We start from the raw sequence: 17995 nt of genomic DNA on the forward strand, positions 1-17995 counted from the left end.
TTGCATCAGCAGCACCATGCTCCAGTGCTCTGGGAGAGTTTATAGTCCTGAGAGTTGAACACTGGATGACTGACAGCTGTCCTTCATCACAACAGAAGCCACAGAAATCCTCCTCATCAAAAACATGACTTTGATCTGCGTCCTCATCTGGACTCTCCTCTGCTGCTGCTTCACAGGTAAAGTCCAGAGAATCAAACTCCTCTCCTCTATCAACATCTGTCCCTCTGAAATGAAGCCCACAAAACCATGAAGCTGCTTTATGTTTTTGTCTCTGTATCCTCAGAGTCCAGAGGACAGATCACAGTGACTCAGCCTGGAGCAGTGAGCTCTGCTGTGGGAGGATCTGTGAGCATCAAGTGTAGGACCAGTCAGGATGTTTATTATAGCAGCCCATATCACTACTTAGCCTGGTACCAGCAGAAAGATGGAGGAGTTCCTAAACTGCTCATTTATGTTGCTAGCAATCGACAATCAGGGATTCCAGCTCGTTTTACAGGCAGTGGATCGAACTCTGACTTCACTCTGACCATCAGTGGAGTCCAGGCTGAAGATGCAGCAGTTTATTACTGTCAGAGTTGGCACTATCCTAACAGTCAGCATGTGTTCACACAGTGAAAAACAGTCGTACAAAAACCTCCCTCAGTCAGACTGAACAGAAACTGAACTGACTGCTGCAGCTGGAAGATACTGCAGAGACTGATACAGTTCACTGAGGACACACACACACACACACACACACACACACACACACAAACAGTATATACACTGAGTGTATTGCTACAAATTAAGAGACCACCAAATACTCCAAGCACACAGAAAACAGTACATAAACAGTAGATAAATTAAATATTTATTAAGTAGCTGCTGTAGAAATGTAAATATCAAATATGTTTTAGCAAACATTTGAATCCAACCTTCGTTTCCTATTTCCCATCATTGTTTAGACTCCACTTTGCTAAATTGCTTTATTGGAGCATAACTGTGAAATGTTTTTTACTCAAACTCTGTGCTCCAATAAATTATGTTCAGTTATTCAACATGATTTGTCCTTATCAAAGTGAAATGTTTTGATCAGTTTGTAATTTAAGTCTTAAAGTTTAAACCAACATGAATAAATAAGGAGCTACAGAAAATCCACATTACTGCTCACAGACGTTCCTACATGATAGAAAACAAATAAGTTTAGAGTTCAGAGTTATCTCAGCACAGATGTGTTTACACATTTTAATATTATTTTACCTCAGACTGAATAAGAGCTGAACTGACTGCTGCAGAGACTGATGGATTTCCTCCAGATTTACCTTAAACACAATCATAACCACTCATAACAACACTATTAATAGAAGCAGTAATAAACATGCATTTCACTCTTTATACAATGTAATCAGAGTATACAATGAATACATCATAACTGTACTGAGTACGAATAAACGCATTTTTTGTGGGTGATTCTGATTCATGACTTCAAATTGGAAGCTGATCTTCTCTGAGCTGAAGACTCTGCCTCTCATTCCTCTTCTGGAAACTCTAAAAATCTTCCTCTTGCCAGATGGTCCTTGGGCATCTAGGGCCCTGTTCTTGCCTCGTGCCAGGCCAATGCCTGTTGCCTCTGGTTCTCTGAGACTCTCACCCTTTGGTTCTGGGCGCCCCATCTGGGGCCTTCCTCCTTCTCCTGCTTTTGGCTCCGGCTGGCCATCTTTGTCTGCCTCTGACTGCTAGGGGGCATTTTTGCACCTTCCCACCCTCATTATTGTCTACATTTTGTGACAAAGACACAAAATGACAAAATTAACACTAAAAGAAATGAATAAATACATAGACAAAAGAAAACAAGGAGCCTATAGAGAATTTAAAGAGCTGATTTTGGAATGGCAAAATGATTTGGCACACCAGTGCATTCAGATCATAATTCAGATTGCAAAAGCTGACAGGACACTACAGGATTAAAAATATATATTAATAATATGTTTCTGGATAGGAGTGTGGGGGTAAAGTAGCTCAGAGAGAAGGCAGAGCAAAACCATTTAAGGAATTAAAAACAAATACAAAAGTAATTAATTACCAGGACGTTGTCTGTTTTTCCCATTTTAACATCATAATTTAAATATGAGCTAAATGCAATGTATAAACATTTAGAGATAAAATTAACTGAAGCAAAGTGATAAAAACTAAAAGTTTGAATAAACTGTATTCACTTCTGATCTCATAAACTCTTCCAGTCAAGTTTTTATATTCTGTCATTTTATTTTCCCACTTTCAGGCTCTCAGACTCTTAAAGGTTTAAGATAAGATAGATCTTTATCGTCACTGTTACCAGAACAATGAAATACAGTTTGGCACCTCTCCGTTGGCAGCTTATAGGTTTTTGTATTCAAAAAAAGATTCACATACTTTGGATAAGATAAATGAAGATAAACTAGGTTTAAGAGGTAACATAAGTATCTACACAAAAAGGATATGCACAAGTTATATACAGAAACAAAAAATATATAAATATATTTGCGAGTACAGTGTAAGGAGCAGTGATCAGTGCAGTATGTTCTGGCTCCTTAAGAGTCGCCTCTCATGTTATGTAGTGTTATATAAGTTCATGCAATCTTTATTTGTTTCTGGTACACTGTTCATTTTATTTTGTCATCCTACCGGAAGTGCTACTTCTCTTTACTTCCTGTCTAACGGGAGAAGGACGGTTTGCTACTCCTGTGCCTGCCTATGCTGCCTCTTAAGCCAGCACAGTCTGTAAGTTGGCAGTAATGTTGTATTTTACCAGTGAATGTTTAGCACTAACTGCTGTGAGTTGTTTGTGATATTTTGACAGAGTAAATTCACTCAATAATGTGCTTTATTAGCAGTGTTGGGTAAGTTACTTTAAATTAGTAACTTAGTTACATTACTAGTTACTTCTCTAAAAAAGTAACTCAGTTACTTCAAGTTACTCGTTACTTTCAAAGTAACTAGTTACTAGGGAAAGTAACTTTGGTTTTACTCAGAATTCTCTTGTTAATGTGTTGCTTCCGTAACTGGATACCCAGCAAGTTTGCCAGTCTTCTAGCTTGCTTACTTGCCACAAGTGCACTGTGCCACCTACCAACAGAAAGGAAAAAATAATGTGCACATTTCCACGAGAGAAATCCCACGCCTGGACCATCGTTGACCGCCGCCATGATTCTAGCCTGCTTTTTACATCCAACACAAAAACTGCAGTCGTGGTGCTTTTGATTGTACTCAGAACTTGGAAATTCTGCCTTCTGAATAGGAAGATGTAGGTAACACCAGACTGCAGATGAGCTGCACACAGAGCTGGACTGGGACAAAAAAATCGTCCCGGGCATTTTGACTAGAGACCGGCCACCATTATAGGAAAAATCATAAAGCCTTTGAATGAAAACAAACACTGTTGTGACAGTGATGTACACTGTTCTGATGGTATATATGTATCAATCTATCAATTGTTTGTTGTAAGACTCAGATAATTATTTTTTTAAAAGCGAGACATTTTAAATGAGAATAATAAAGAAAAGTATTTCCTTGTCCCCCCCTTTTCCCTGTTAATGCCCTACCTGGCCCCCTGGCAACACTTTGCTAGACCCGCCCCTGCACAGTTACCAGCTGTCAGCTATAGAAAAGGATGCTGGTGTTATTTGTCTCTCAGAAACAGTTCATAACTTCCCTTCAACTCATTCATGTCACCTAAAAGGTAAACCTGTTTCTCCATCACCTGTTCAGCTCTGATGATTCAGTAAGGACATCTCCTGGTTTCATCTGCATGTTTCCCTCTCACCAGATAACCAAACTGATATCATGACCAGCAGCTTTACAGCTGTGGCTCCAGCAAACATCAGCTGATACTAGAAATTAATATTAAATAAATTCTAACAACAGCTTAAACGTGCTGCTGTTGTTTAACGCGACATCCGCTGGTTTCCTCTTTCTGGCGCAAAGTGGGCGATAAATAAACAAGAGAGAAAAGCCGATCAGCTGATCATTGATCAGTTTCATGATTGAAGTAGAAACGAGAGGAGAGAATGAGAGAAGAAGAGGCAGCTGTGCAGCTTCAGCTTTGTGTCTTTTTCATTGTAGCTGAAGTCCGGGACAAACTGTGTTCCTTTTCACCTCAGTACGAAACGCGTAATATTTTCTCTGAATACCATACGATTCTGTTTTTTAGGGGACGGTTGGCAACTCTAATAATTAACCGTATGAACAAAATAAAGTTCAACATCAGTAACATAGCACCCACTCAGCTGTATAGAAACTCCGTCATGCTAGCTAGCACGCAGTACGAAAATGTCAGCATACCGAAAATAAACTCCACCTAAACTTGGTTTATATCTGACTCCGATAGACTGCAGGTCATAACTTCTTACCTGAAGTTCAGTTCACCTGACACGCGGACCGGCGGCCGCTTCGGGTCTCTCCTCTTGCCTCCCTTTTCCTTCATCCACCTGCTGGCCTCCACCACTTGCTAATGTTATTGAATCTGTGGAAGCTCCGCGATATCCGCCACACGAAGTAACGAGTAACGAGCCTATCTGAATCCCAGTAACGAGTAACGCGTTCCTGGTTTTGGCATAATAACTAGTTACCGTGCTCGTTACCACAATAATAACGTAGTTACTGTAACGCGTTACTTAATAACGCGTTAGTCCCAACACTGTTTATTAGTCATTAGCCTAGACGCTAATTAGCGCTAGCTAACCGCTAACGTTAGCTTGTTAGCTTGTTTCGTTCTGCTTTGCTTTGCATAGTAACAGGTCATAGCATCTTCCAATTGTAAGAATGTTTGCTTATGTCAGCTCACACGTGATATTTTGTGTTTGTTTACAGTTTTACCATTCATCCATTCATGTATTTCAACAAAGCCATGCTATGCATCCAATCAAATAAATCCACCAGAAAGGAACAACGGTGTGGTTTTTCTACATGGGATGATGGTTGTCTGTCTGCCTAGTTAAGTGCGAGGGCAGAATAGTAAAAAGACTTGGTGAAACGGCTACTTCAGGAGGCACATTCTCCCAGACATCTGACCCAGACGTGACTATGCTGTCAGCAGAGGAGGAGCAGCTGGAGATCCGGTCCACCTGCTCTGGATCAACATCCAGATCCCGCAGCTCATTCGCCAAAGCAGCAGTCGAAGCACGGGCAAAGGCCGAAGCAGCACGCGCCAGAGCAGAGTTTACACGACGGGAGATTGAGGTGAAAATGAGGCAAGCAGAGTTAAGTGCTACATTAGAAGCACTAAAAGAAGAAAAGGAAGCAGAAGCTGCGCTTGCTGAAGCCAATGTATTTGAAGCAGCAATAGCAGAGGAGGTAAGCGGGGAAATGTGGTCATCTCGTGTGTCAGAAAAACAATATGGGGAATCACGACAAAGTCAAGAGAACTCACAACCAGCACTGAACTCTCACGCTCTACGCCAGCTTCCAGCTTCAACCCAGTCATACAGACTGCAGAGTTATCTTGGATATTCTTCACCAGAGCATCGCAGAGAAGACTTGCCGGACCCTAAACACTTTACACCCATAAAACAGTGTAACATCAGTCCAATCCCTGATCCAGCCACTTCACCTCAACACGTCCCACAGGTAAATCAACAGGACATCAAAGATGAGATCGGCAGCCATCTGACACCAGCTGCTGATACCCAAGAAAAATGTGGCCAAAGGTATGTAAGTACTACCCCTCAACCTATGGGCTTTTCCCCTTACACGCCACCTTTCCAGCCAGCACAATTCAACAACGGGAACAGTGATTTTGCTAATCTCGCTAAGTTTCTGGCAAAAAGAGAACTGGTGGCAGATGGTCTGACAAAGTTTACGGACAGAGCAGAGGACTACTGGGCATGGAGAGCTTCTTTCTGTAACGCTATTGAAGGGTTAAGCTTAAAGCCTAGCGAACAGTTAGACTTGCTCACCCGGTGGCTTGGAGAAGAGTCGTCTAAGCATGCCAAACGTATACGCTCTGTCCATCTCAACAATCCAGCAGAGGGCCTACATCGAGTTTGGACACGGCTACAAGAATGCTATGGCACTCCAGAGGCTATTGAGAAGTCGCTCCTTGACAGACTTGAACGCTTTCCTAGAGTGTCAAACAAAGACCCCCAGAATCTCAGAGAACTTGGCGACCTACTTTCTGAAATTGATGCAGCCAAATCAGACGGCTCTTTACCTGGGCTAGTGTATTTGGACACATCACGTGGCATTGCCCCGATAGTTGATAAGTTGCCAACAAATCTTCAAGACAGGTGGATGTCAGAGGGGACTAAATACAAGCAGAGACATGATGTATATTTTCCTCCATTCTCATTCTTCTGTCGCTTCATACAAGATGAAGCGAAAATGAGAAATGACCCCAGTTTTAAGTCTACTGTATCAGGTCCCACATCCTATCCAACAACTCACGACAACCACTATACAAGATTTGTCAAGTCAAGACCGCCTGTTGCCGTCCACAAAACAGAGGTAAACAAAACTCACAAACCAAGCTTAGGCAGCATGAGCGAGTTCACAAACAAACTGTGTCCCATCCACAAGAAACCGCACCCGTTAAAGAAGTGTAGAGGTTTCAGAGAAAAGACACTAGATGAGCGTAAGGCATACCTCAGAGAACACAACATCTGTTTTAGGTGCTGCGATTCCTCAGCTCACCAAGCTAAAGACTGTAAGGAAGAGATTACTTGTCTAGAGTGCAACAGCAACAAACACGTTGCAGCACTGCATGCAGGTCCAGCTCCATGGACATAAAACACAAAGGCTCAAAACATTGCCCCAGACCAAGACAGGGAGGAGCATGGCGGGGAGAGTAGCCTAGACTTGGAGACTAGCTCAGCATGCACTCAAGTTTGTGGGGACTTAGGTGGGGGGCGATCCTGCTCAAAAATATGTCAAGCCTACATTTATCCAAAGGGGCATCCAGACAAAAAAGTCAAGGTTTACGCTATCATAGATGACCAGAGCAATAGGTCATTAGCGAAGTCAAATCTTTTCGACACCTTTGGCATCCCAATGAGCAACCTAGCGCCATACACACTTAAGACATGTACAGGGGTTTCCACCACAAATGGCCGCTTAGCTGAGAACCTCTTTATACAGTCCGTTGATGGCCAGTTCAGCTCTCCTCTGCCTTCTTTGCTCGAGTGTGACTCACTCCCAGACAACAAGAATGAAATCCCAACGCAAGAGATTGCTCTAGCCCATCCGCACCTCAAACACCTAGCAGGTCATATGCAGCCCCTAGACCCTGAGGCCGAGATTATGTTGCTGTTAGGCCGAGACATAATACAAGTGCACAAAGTGTATGAACGAGTGAACGGACCAGTCAATGCTCCATTTGCCCAGAGACTTGCACTTGGGTGGGTTATTGTAGGGGATGTATGCCTAGGAGGAGCCCATAAGCCAGCCATCATAGGCACATACAGAACGAGTGTTCTAGAGAACGGCCGTCCAAGTCTCCTAACACCCTGTCAGAACAGTTTTCATGTCAAAGAGCAGCCACAGTCACACAACAAACCCTGGGACACTCACAGTTCATGTCAAATAGGGAAATACATATTCCAGCAAAGTGAAAAGGACGAAGAGCTGGCCCCTTCCTATGAGGACCAAGCCTTTCTGGAAATTATGGAAAGAGACTTTTACCAAGACGATGCAAATAGCTGGACAGCTCCACTTCCTTTCCGTACACCGAGAACCCGCCTCCCAAACAACAGAAACCAAGCACTCAGCCGCTTAGAGTCGCTGCGGCGCACATTAAATAAACGCCCTGAGATGGAGAGACACTTTATGGATTTTATGCAGGGGTTGTTTGACAGAGATCACGCAGAACCAGCACCAGCTCTCGAAGAAGGAGAAGAATGCTGGTATCTGCCCTTCTTTGGCGTCTATCATCCGCAGAAGCCCGGGAACATCAGGGTGGTGTTTGACTCGAGTGCTAAGTTTCAGGGAGTGTCCTTAAATGATGTGCTGCTCAAAGGTCCAAATATGAATAACAGTCTGATCGGGGTGCTCATCCGTTTCAGAGAAGAAGCGGTGGCTGTCACAGCGGACATACAACAAATGTTCCACTGCTTTCAGGTGCGAGAAGACCACAGGAACTTCCTCCGGTTCCTTTGGTACCGCAACAATGACCCAAGAGAGCCAGTTGTCGAGTACAGAATGAAAGTGCATGTGTTCGGCAACAGCCCTTCACCAGCGGTGGCAATTTTCGGTCTGAGAAAGGCGGCACACTTGTTCGACACAGCACTATTCTGAGGCCAGACAGTTTGTCCAAAGACATTTCTATGTCGACGATGGACTCAAATCCCTCCCTACTGAGTCAGAGGCAATTAAGCTCCTCAAAGACACACAGGAGCTGCTCGCTGCGTCCAACCTGAGGCTCCACAAAATAGCTTCAAACAGCCCAAATGTCATGAAAGCATTCTCTACTGTAGACTTGGCAAGCGGGCTCAAGGACATAGATTTCAACACAGAGTTTCCTCCAATGCAGAGAAGCCTAGGAGTATGTTGGGACATTGAAGGTGACACTTTCACATTCAGAGTCTCTCAGACAGAGAAGCCTTACACGAAAAGAGGTGTCCTGTCCACTATCAACAGCCTTTTTGACCCGCTGGGGTTTGCAGTGCCAGTGAGCATCAAGGGGAGGGCACTGTTGCGGGAACTGACAAAAGAGACTTGTGGGTGGGATGAGACTCTTCCAGAGGGCATGTTCAAGGAGTGGTCAGAATGGAAGAATGCTCTCAAACAACTCGAGCAAATCCGTATCCCGAGGCCATACTGCTCATTCTCCTTTCTTGGTGCGAAGCACAGAGAAATCTGTGTCTTCTGTGATGCATCAACCCAGGCAATTGCAGCTGTGGCTTACCTGAAGTTAACAAACAAAGATAGTGAGACAGAGTTTGCGTTCGTATTCGGGAAAGCCAAACTTGCCCCCAAGCCTGATCTTACCATTCCCAGGCTCGAGCTGTGTGCATCGGTGTTAGCGGTGGAAGTTGGGGAGCTAATCAGAGATGAAATGGACATTCAGATTAGTAACATGCGCTTCTTCTCCGACAGCAAAGTCGTTCTTGGCTATATCTACAATGAGTCAAGAAGATTTCACGTTTTTGTGAACAACCGGGTGCAACGCATCAGACGAGCAACAGAACCAACTCAGTGGAGCTATGTACCTTCAGCGCACAACCCGGCCGATCACGGATCCAGATCTCTACCTGCTGGAAAACTGTTGTCCAGCACATGGTTGAAAGGGCCAGAGTTTCCCTTAAAGCCCCTAGAGAGCAACTCATCAGATACGTTTCAACTTCAAAACCCCGACTCAGACATTGAAGTTCGTCCCTTGATCACTGCCACCATTCAAACATCACGCCCCTGTTTAAAGACTGCAAACTTAGAATCTTTCTCCAGCTGGCAGTCCCTTACCAGGGCAGTTGCACGTTTGGCGCACATTGCACGCACCTTTAAGGAAAAGCAATCAGGTGGACAATGTAAGGGATGGCATATATGTCATGAACTCACTACCTTAGATTTTGAGCAAGCAAGAGAGACGGTTATAAAAGCAGTCCAACGAGAAAGCTTCCCAGAGGAGCTCAAACAAATGGAGTCAGGGAAGGACATCCCAAAGAAAAGCCCCCTCTTAAAGCTTTCTCCCTACCTTGACAAATCAGGCCTCTTGAGGCTTGGTGGACGCCTTCTTCATTCTGACCTTGAGTCCGCAGAAAAACACCCCTTGATTATGCCGCACAAACACCATGTAACTAACCTGTTAGTCCGCCACTACCATGAAAGGGTCAGGCACCAGGGGCGTCATCTTACAGAGGGTGCTTTAAGATCCGCAGGTTACTGGGTCTTAGGAGGTAAACGCCAGATCAGCAGCCTCATTTACTCATGTGTAGTTTGTCGCAAGCTAAGGGGAGTAACACAGTTCCAAAAAATGTCAGATCTTCCTGCAGAACGTCTTAGTGCTGAGCCTCCATTCTCTTACGTAGGCATAGATGTGTTTGGGCCATGGTCGGTTGCCTCTCGTCGTACTCGGGGCGGACTTGCCAGCAGCAAACGATGGGCAGTGATGTTCACCTGCATGAGCACAAGGGCAGTTCACCTAGAGATCATAGAGGGGATGGACACGTCTAGCTTCATTAACGCTCTCCGCAGGTTCTTTTCAGTCAGAGGACCTGCAAAGCAATTGAGATCGGACTGTGGAACTAACTTCACAGGAGCCTCCAGGGAGCTAGGGTTTGACAAAAGGATTCCTTGTGACCCACATGTTAAGTCCTTCCTAAATGATAATGGATGTAGTTGGGTCTTCAACCCTCCCTACTCTTCTCACATGGGGGGCAGTTGGGAGCGGATGATAGGAGTGGCACGTAAGATATTAGACTCCCAGCTCGCTCAACTTGGTTCCAGGCCCCTAACGCACGACGTCCTGACCACCTTCATGGCAGAGGTGGCCGCCATCATCAATGCACGGCCGCTGGTTCCAGTGTCAAGTGATCCAGATGTTCCGTGCATCCTTACTCCCGCCACACTCCTCACGCAAAAAGTTGGTGCACCTCCAACGCCCTCAGGCGACTTCGGCGAGAAGGACCTCTACAGGCAACAGTGGAAAAGAGTTCAGAGTCTGGCCAACTCTTTCTGGCATCGCTGGCGTAAGGAGTACTTGTCAACACTACAATGCCGCCGCAAGTGGCATTCCACCAGACCAAACCTGCAGCAGGGGGATGTGGTCCTCCTGAAAGATCCTCTCGTGAAGAGAAATCAGTGGCCCATGGGGGTGATTGCAAAGGTTCATCCTAGTAGTGACGGACTTGTCAGGAAGGTAGAAGTCAAGGTGGTGAAAGATGGTAAAGCCAAAGTTTACTTTAGGTCAGTCACGGACATTGTTCTTCTTGTATCAGATGCTGTGCAACAAGTTTAGTTTGGTTCCAAGTGTGACATCTTACTGATGTCAGGCGGGGAGTGTTCTGGCTCCTTAAGAGTCGCCTCTCATGTTATGTAGTGTTATATAAGTTCATGCAATCTTTATTTGTTTCTGGTACACTGTTCATTTTATTTTGTCATCCTACCGGAAGTGCTACTTCTCTTTACTTCCTGTCTAACGGGAGAAGGACGGTTTGCTACTCCTGTGCCTGCCTATGCTGCCTCTTAAGCCAGCACAGTCTGTAAGTTGGCAGTAATGTTGTATTTTACCAGTGAATGTTTAGCACTAACTGCTGTGAGTTGTTTGTGATATTTTGACAGAGTAAATTCACTCAATAATGTGCTTTATTAGTCATTAGCCTAGACGCTAATTAGCGCTAGCTAACCGCTAACGTTAGCTTGTTAGCTTGTTTCGTTCTGCTTTGCTTTGCATAGTAACAGGTCATAGCATCTTCCAATTGTAAGAATGTTTGCTTATGTCAGCTCACACGTGATATTTTGTGTTTGTTTACAGTTTTACCATTCATCCATTCATGTATTTCAACAAAGCCATGCTATGCATCCAATCAAATAAATCCACCAGAAAGGAACAACGGTGTGGTTTTTCTACATGGGATGATGGTTGTCTGTCTGCCTAGTTAAGTGCGAGGGCAGAATACAGTATAAGGTGCAATGTGATCGGTGGTATTACAGATAAGGGGCAGGAATGCTGGTTGCTACTGTAAAAAAGTACAGTTATATAAATAGAGGTAGAAATGTTGGTTATATTATATTGTAATGAATACTGTTTATAAATAAGTACAGTGCAAGTGTCCATGAGTGTTAACAGCACAGTTAACCTTCAATCAGGGTGGAGGTAGGGCATGTTTGACAGCCTGTGGGTAAAAACTTCTATTGAGTCTGTTTGTCTTTGACCTGATGGACCTGTAGCGTTTACCAGAGGAAAGGGGGGAAAGAGTGAGTGTCCAGGGTGCGAGGGGTCCTTGATGATGATGCTGGCTTTCCACTGAAGTCTGCCAGTATAAATGTCTCTGACGGGAGTTAGTGAAGTGCCAGTTGCCCGCTCTACTGCCCTCACCAGCCACTGCAGTTTACTCTTGTCCTCCACAGTACAGCAGTTGAACCAGAGTGTACAGCAGTAGGTTAGAAGCCTCTCGATGGTGGAGTGGTAGAAGTTAATTAGCAGTTTTGGGGGTATTTCGCTCCACGCGGCTTCCTGAGGAAGTTGTGCTTTGTTTTGTTTTTTTTATGTTTATGGACCAGTTAATAGTCAGTCAATACGTTGACCCCAAACAACTTCAAGCTTTCTACCCTTGCTACTTACTCTCCATCGATGTAGAGGGTGGAGTGCGCTTTGTTCTCCTGAAGTCAATTAACATCTATTTGGTCTTGGCTGTGTTCAGATGTAGATTGTTTTAAATGCACTGATTTACTGGGAAAATGAAATGGATATGGATATCGTGAATAATTTAATTAAGTGCTCATTTAGGTTTAAACACAATCACATGAGACACATCACACTTCTACATCTGGCTGACTCTGTGTGTACTAATATTTTATTTAAATGTCAGTTTCTAAACTGCATGCTGAAATTAAAACAGGAACACAAAGTGCAGTTAAAAATAGTAATTTAAATTTGAATCATTTCCAGACATCCAGTCTGGTTCCTGAAAGAAATGAGTTTGTATCATAATGGGCGATCGTGGCTCAAGAGTTAGGAGTTCGCCTTGTAATCGGAAGGTTACCGGTTCGAGCCCCGGCTCGGACAGTCTCGGTCGTTGTGTCCTTGGGCAAGACACTTCACCCGTTGCCTACTGGTGGTGGTCAGAGGGCCCGGTGGCGCCAGTGTCCGGCAGCCTCGCCTCTGTCAGTGCGCCCCAGGGTGGCTGTGGCTACAACGTAGCTTGCCATCACCAGTGTGTGAATGTGTGTGTGAATGGGTGAATGACTGGATATGTAAAGCGCTTTGGGGTCCTTAGGGACCATAAAAGCGCTATATAAATACAGGCCATTTACCATAACAACAGAGACTGAGCAAAAACCTCTGACTGTAAAGAAACACAGCTTTCTTCTTAATTGTACAATTTGGTTGTCTGAAATCAAAATTTAAAAATAGTAACAAATAAAAACAAAATAAGAAGATAATTTATTATTTTGGAGCTATATCCACATTATCACATGCTAATAAATTGACAATAATGATAATAATGAAACTAATAAAATAACAAAGGCTTTAACAAAAACAATGAATAACTCATATAATGTCTCGATCTGCAGCAGCAGATTGTGTGGAGTGAAGAGTGAGAGGACCCAAAGTCAGACACATGGAAACAGGATGGAATTTAACAGAAAATGAGCCGTTTATTGGGACTGCATGAAAAATACAAAACAAAAGAAAGAGAGGACTAAGACACAACTAACTAAACTGGGCTTACATTCGTTTACATATTTTTTTCTTTTTATTAATCAGGAAAAAAAGTCCTGACAGACTGAGTCCTATGTGTTAATAGACCTCTCTGCATCGAATCATATCTGTTATTAATCTCTGTCTCTCTTCCACAGCATGTCTTTGTCCTGTCTTCTTTCTCTCACCCCAACCGGTCGCAGCAGATGGCCCCGCCCCTCCCTGAGCCTGGTTCTGCCGGAGGTTTCTTCCTGTTAAAAGGGAGTTTTTCCTTCCCACTGTCGCCAAAGTGCTTGCTCATAGGGGGCCATATGATTGTTGGGTTTTTCTCTGTGTCTATTATTGTACGATCTACTGTATAATATAAAGCACCTTGAGGCGACTGCTGTTGTGATTTGGCGCTATATAAATAAGATTGAATTGAACTGAATTGAATTGAACTGTCTCAGATGTAAAGCCAGCAAGTGTCCTCCTCACAGACTGTGGTCTTTCTCTTGTTTTAAGAGGTTTAGTAAAGTGAGTTTCTCTCATTTTGCTGTAAACACTAGAAGAGATTAACTTCTATGTAAGTTGATTAAAGCAGACCTGTAGTCTCTCATCTGCCTGCATTCCTGTGTTTGTTCTGTTAGTCTGTTCTTAACATCATGTCCACTGTCAAGCTCAATTCTGTCGTCATTATTTGAGTCCAGTTATTGTCTCGCCGCCTTCTGTGAGTTACTCAGCCTCTGTTTTGTGTGCTTTAAATCTCAGACTCCTTATCTCCACCTCATCCTGGACTATTAGAGATCCTCAACTAAGTCTCCACCTGCTTCATCTCTGCCACCACCAGCTTCTAGACTCTTCTCTGCTTTGTTGCTTCATCAGAGTTTCTGATAGGTTTGTAACTTGAACCTATCCGCTGGAACGTTGAAGGCAATGTAATTACACAGCAAGCAAGACACGAAGTAGGCAACATTCTTTATGTTTCACGTGCACGGGAGAGAACTGGACAGGCGCCGTTCCTTCGCTTGACCCCAGTTGCTCTCGTCCGCTCTCCCGTAACACTGCTCTTTTATTGTGGTTACATGAATATGCATAGGTTCATTAACATATGACGTATACATACACACAAAGAGTACCTTGCCTGTGATTTTGTGTAAGCGTGTGTGTGTGTGTGTGTGTGTGCGCATGTGTGCATCTGTGTGTGGGGGTCAAACTGTGACCCCAGGAAGACTCCCCAGAGCCGTCCATCTAAACAAAAGGCACTTAGACTAAAACAGATATAGATACGTTTATCCTACCATAAAACAATAAGACAAGGTACAACCTCTCCCATGCTCCTAAAATGTGGGTGTGAAAGTCAGAGAGCTCTGGAATGCACACAAAGCTTGCAGACTATTAAGGATCAAACCTCTACCAATCTACACCTACTTATATACTTCTAAGCATATATGAGTAAATATCTCTAAGCATAAATGGCAATAAACAATACAAATCTAACAGTTTCACTGCCAAATAGTTCATTAATCAAACTTCAATAAATCTTCAATAAAGTGGTTCTTTAGACTGATGCCATAGAAGAACATTTTTTGGTGCCACAAAGAACCTTTCAAACAATGGTTATTTGAAGAACCATTTCTTTCAGTGGTTCATTGAAGAACCTTTAAAGGTGCCCCAAAGAACCATCAAGAAATGGTTCTTTGGGGCACCTTTAATGGTTTTTCAAAGAACCTTTTTAAAAATGGTTCTTTAAAGAACCATTTTTAAAAAGCTCCTTCAAATGGTTCTTTAAAAAACCATTTTAAATCTTTCAAAATAAAATGTATCCTAAATTGAATTTGAGTAGAGTAAAATAAATACAAGCACATAGAGATATTTTAATGGTTTATTGCCATTTCGTAATATACCAAAAGACAAAAAGGCATTTTAAACCTCAGCACAACATCACTACTAATACATGTCACATATTAGTCATTTAAACAGTAATAATTAAACATTTTTACTATACTATAAATAAATATATATAAATACTATATCTATAGATAACACAACAATGAATACATGTATTGTTTAATTAATAAAACATCAGAAAGTGATAAAAACACATTAGAAATAGCAATAGCTTCGTGACAGACCAATAAATCAACACATTTTCATCAGCAGATGTTTGCATGTTCAGTAAAAATATTTCAACAACAAGTTTTTGATTAAAATTATCAATGAACTTCAGCCTTACATTATGTAAGGTAAGTTTCATGTTGGACTCATGGTCCTTTGTTAGTCCAGTTTAGGACAATGTCTCTGACGTATGTATCATATCAAATATATGTCATATCAAAACAACCCCACACCTGTTTCAGTTTTTCACAGGTGTTTCCTGTCAGCTGGTCAACCTCACTCAGGTGGACATCCATATCAGCCAACCAAACGACAAGCTCCTCCTTTTGTGCTTCAAATCCCTCCCACTCTGAGACAAGGAGCTGTGAGAGAGAAAATGTCAATAGAAAATTGTACTGGTAGTCAGTATAAGCTTTTAATGATATAAGTTTGCATATGATAGAATACTGTATGTTGACCTTTTGATGACTTAGACTGTTGTCCACTACAAAATTCTTTCTCACAGCGATAATAGCTGAACAAGCAGGAAGAGGAGAGCTGGACACTTTTATCTGCGCTCCCTAACAAGAAGAGGGGCCGCGTCCTTCTGAATCTCACAACGCACACACATACACCTCAACCACTCTTATCTTCACTCCCTACGCACTAACTTTCCTCTGCCTATGAATAGACGTATTCACTGTTGTATTATTTTTGCATATAAATAAAGACAAGTGCAAGAACAGAGCGCTGATCACAGGGCCCCCACTCTGTTGTGAGCGTTCTGTGACCGCCCTTGCAAGTAAAGATCTACAGTGTGTGTCTCTTCACTCTTAGACTCTCAGCTGAAGAAGTGTCATTTAGAATAAATCTCTTGACAGAAAACAAGGGTCAATTATAAAGAAGAGAGAAAAGTGAAACCCTCCTCAGAAGGTCTGACTCACATACCTGCAGTCGACCTGTGCTGGACTCCTGTTTGGCGTTCACGTCATCCCAGCGGCGGCCGCACTCCCCCACCGATGCCAGCAGCTGAGTCTGCAGGGTGCCCTGGAAGAGCCGAGTTAATGTTCGACTCCTCCTGGTCAGGCTCTCCAGCTGGATGAGCCGAGGTCTCCCCTCTCACCGCCGCCTCTGAACACACAAACACAAATTGCATCTGAAGTAGGAGGTGCAGATTTTTTTACTATTCTTTTCTAAATCCAGGCTTGATCACGTGGAGGTATTTGGAAAACTTTTTTGGCCAGCGGACGACTGTTGTCTTGCAGAAAGTCAAATCAAATGTATGTGATACACAATCAATTCACAAGAACACATTATAAAAAACAAGTCCAGTTCTTGCCTGATTTCAAGTGAATTCTGCATCAAAACAGGGTGACAGAATTAAAACGAGTGTTTGCAGCAAATGTGAGCACAAAGCCTCACTTTGTACAAGCCTGCTATTAAAGTTCTCCTCTATGCAAATGACTTTCCTATTTTCAAGGCACAACTTGGATCTGCTGTACAAATCTTATAGATACACGCTAAATGAAACAGTAGTGTGCACGACTCCAGATTCTGATCCCTCAGCCTAACATGGTCCCAAAAGGCTCACAAAAAACCACATAGCAATAGCAATAAAGCAAATGTTGAGGCTTCAAAATACAAAGTCCATAAACCAATGGCTAACATGGGTTTTAGCATAAGGGTGATAAATATACAACATATGTTTTTAAGACTAAAAGTATAATACAGATTTTAGTCTGAGAGATTTGATGTTCATTTACCTGCAGATGCACTATACGTGCCTGCTCTGTGGTTTTCCACAATGCTTTGCACATCACTATTTAATACAGGAAGTAGGTGAACTAAAACAAGTCATCTTTCTTTGTGAGAGGACTATATTAATGAAACAAACCTCAATGACATCATAGAGATCCCCAAAGATGCTCCTGCTGCTTTCCTTCCTCCTCATCCTAAGCTTCCTTCTCCTTGTCCTCGACATCCATCCAATTGTAATTCAATCTAATTGTTTTTCTCCCCTCCTCTTCCTCATTTTGTTGGAGCTGTGAAAAGAATTAGTGTGAATCTCAATTAATTTGTGCAAACAAGAAAAATCTACAGCTTTTCAGTCAGAGGTGGTCTTGTGATTTAAGCCGGGTAGAGTAGATTTATGTTTTGATGCTACCTGCTTCATCTCTGCGACTGGCTGCTGAGTGATATTTACACCCTGGCTGGATTACAAACTTTAACCACGAGCTGAACTTTGGCCCAGTGTTGATACCTCCTGTTAGTATAATGACCTCTTCTTGGCTTAATGTATGATGGTGGATAAATGAAATGTACAAAGAAAATTTAACTATATTACAAAAGGACATCCATCTTGGTAGCATCAAATGACCGGAGCATAACTTGTCAACTAGTCCGAAAATAAGTTACACAGGAACAGTCACAGACACATCTTCTATGTGTCACATTTCTATTCATTCAAAACACTTATGCATTGCTGTGTTTTACACAGCTCTTACAGAATTCAAAGTACAGGCTCATGTGAGTATTTAATGTACGGCTCAGATCTACTGAATTTCTGAGTTTCTAGAGCAGACACAGAGCTCATGTCTTCAGGCGCCATTT

At 42.9% G+C, this 17995-nt stretch overlaps 1 protein-coding gene, 1 long non-coding RNA gene and 3 gene segments (V, D, J or C); 2 read left to right on the top strand and 3 right to left on the bottom strand.

The window, feature by feature from the left end:
* LOC102076541 (Ig kappa chain V-V region MOPC 21-like) overlaps positions 1-17995 on the bottom strand; it is an 811057-nt gene that overhangs the window by 393352 nt on the left and 399710 nt on the right.
* LOC102076925 (Ig kappa-b4 chain C region-like) overlaps positions 1-17995 on the bottom strand; it is a 489463-nt gene that overhangs the window by 308063 nt on the left and 163405 nt on the right.
* Positions 120-673, top strand: LOC109196595 (Ig kappa chain V region K-25-like). The segment is given in 2 exon segments: positions 120-176; positions 284-673. Coding segments are annotated over 2 exon segments (384 nt in total).
* On the top strand, positions 4670-6277 carry LOC112843395 (uncharacterized). Its single transcript, XM_025902040.1, has 2 exons — positions 4670-5663; positions 5981-6277. The coding sequence occupies exons 1-2, from the start codon at positions 5041-5043 to the stop codon at positions 6042-6044; spliced, it is 687 nt and encodes a 228-aa protein (XP_025757825.1). The 5' UTR covers positions 4670-5040; the 3' UTR covers positions 6045-6277.
* LOC112843414 (uncharacterized) lies at positions 15198-17923 on the bottom strand. The gene is made up of 4 exons (XR_003215733.1): positions 17550-17923; positions 17280-17427; positions 16334-16516; positions 15198-15768 (listed from the first exon to the last, which is right to left on the bottom strand). It is a non-coding gene; the product is annotated as an uncharacterized LOC112843414 (long non-coding RNA).

This window comes from Oreochromis niloticus, linkage group LG22, assembly GCF_001858045.2.
Source record: "Oreochromis niloticus isolate F11D_XX linkage group LG22, O_niloticus_UMD_NMBU, whole genome shotgun sequence".
Taxonomy (NCBI): Eukaryota; Metazoa; Chordata; class Actinopteri; order Cichliformes; family Cichlidae; genus Oreochromis; species Oreochromis niloticus.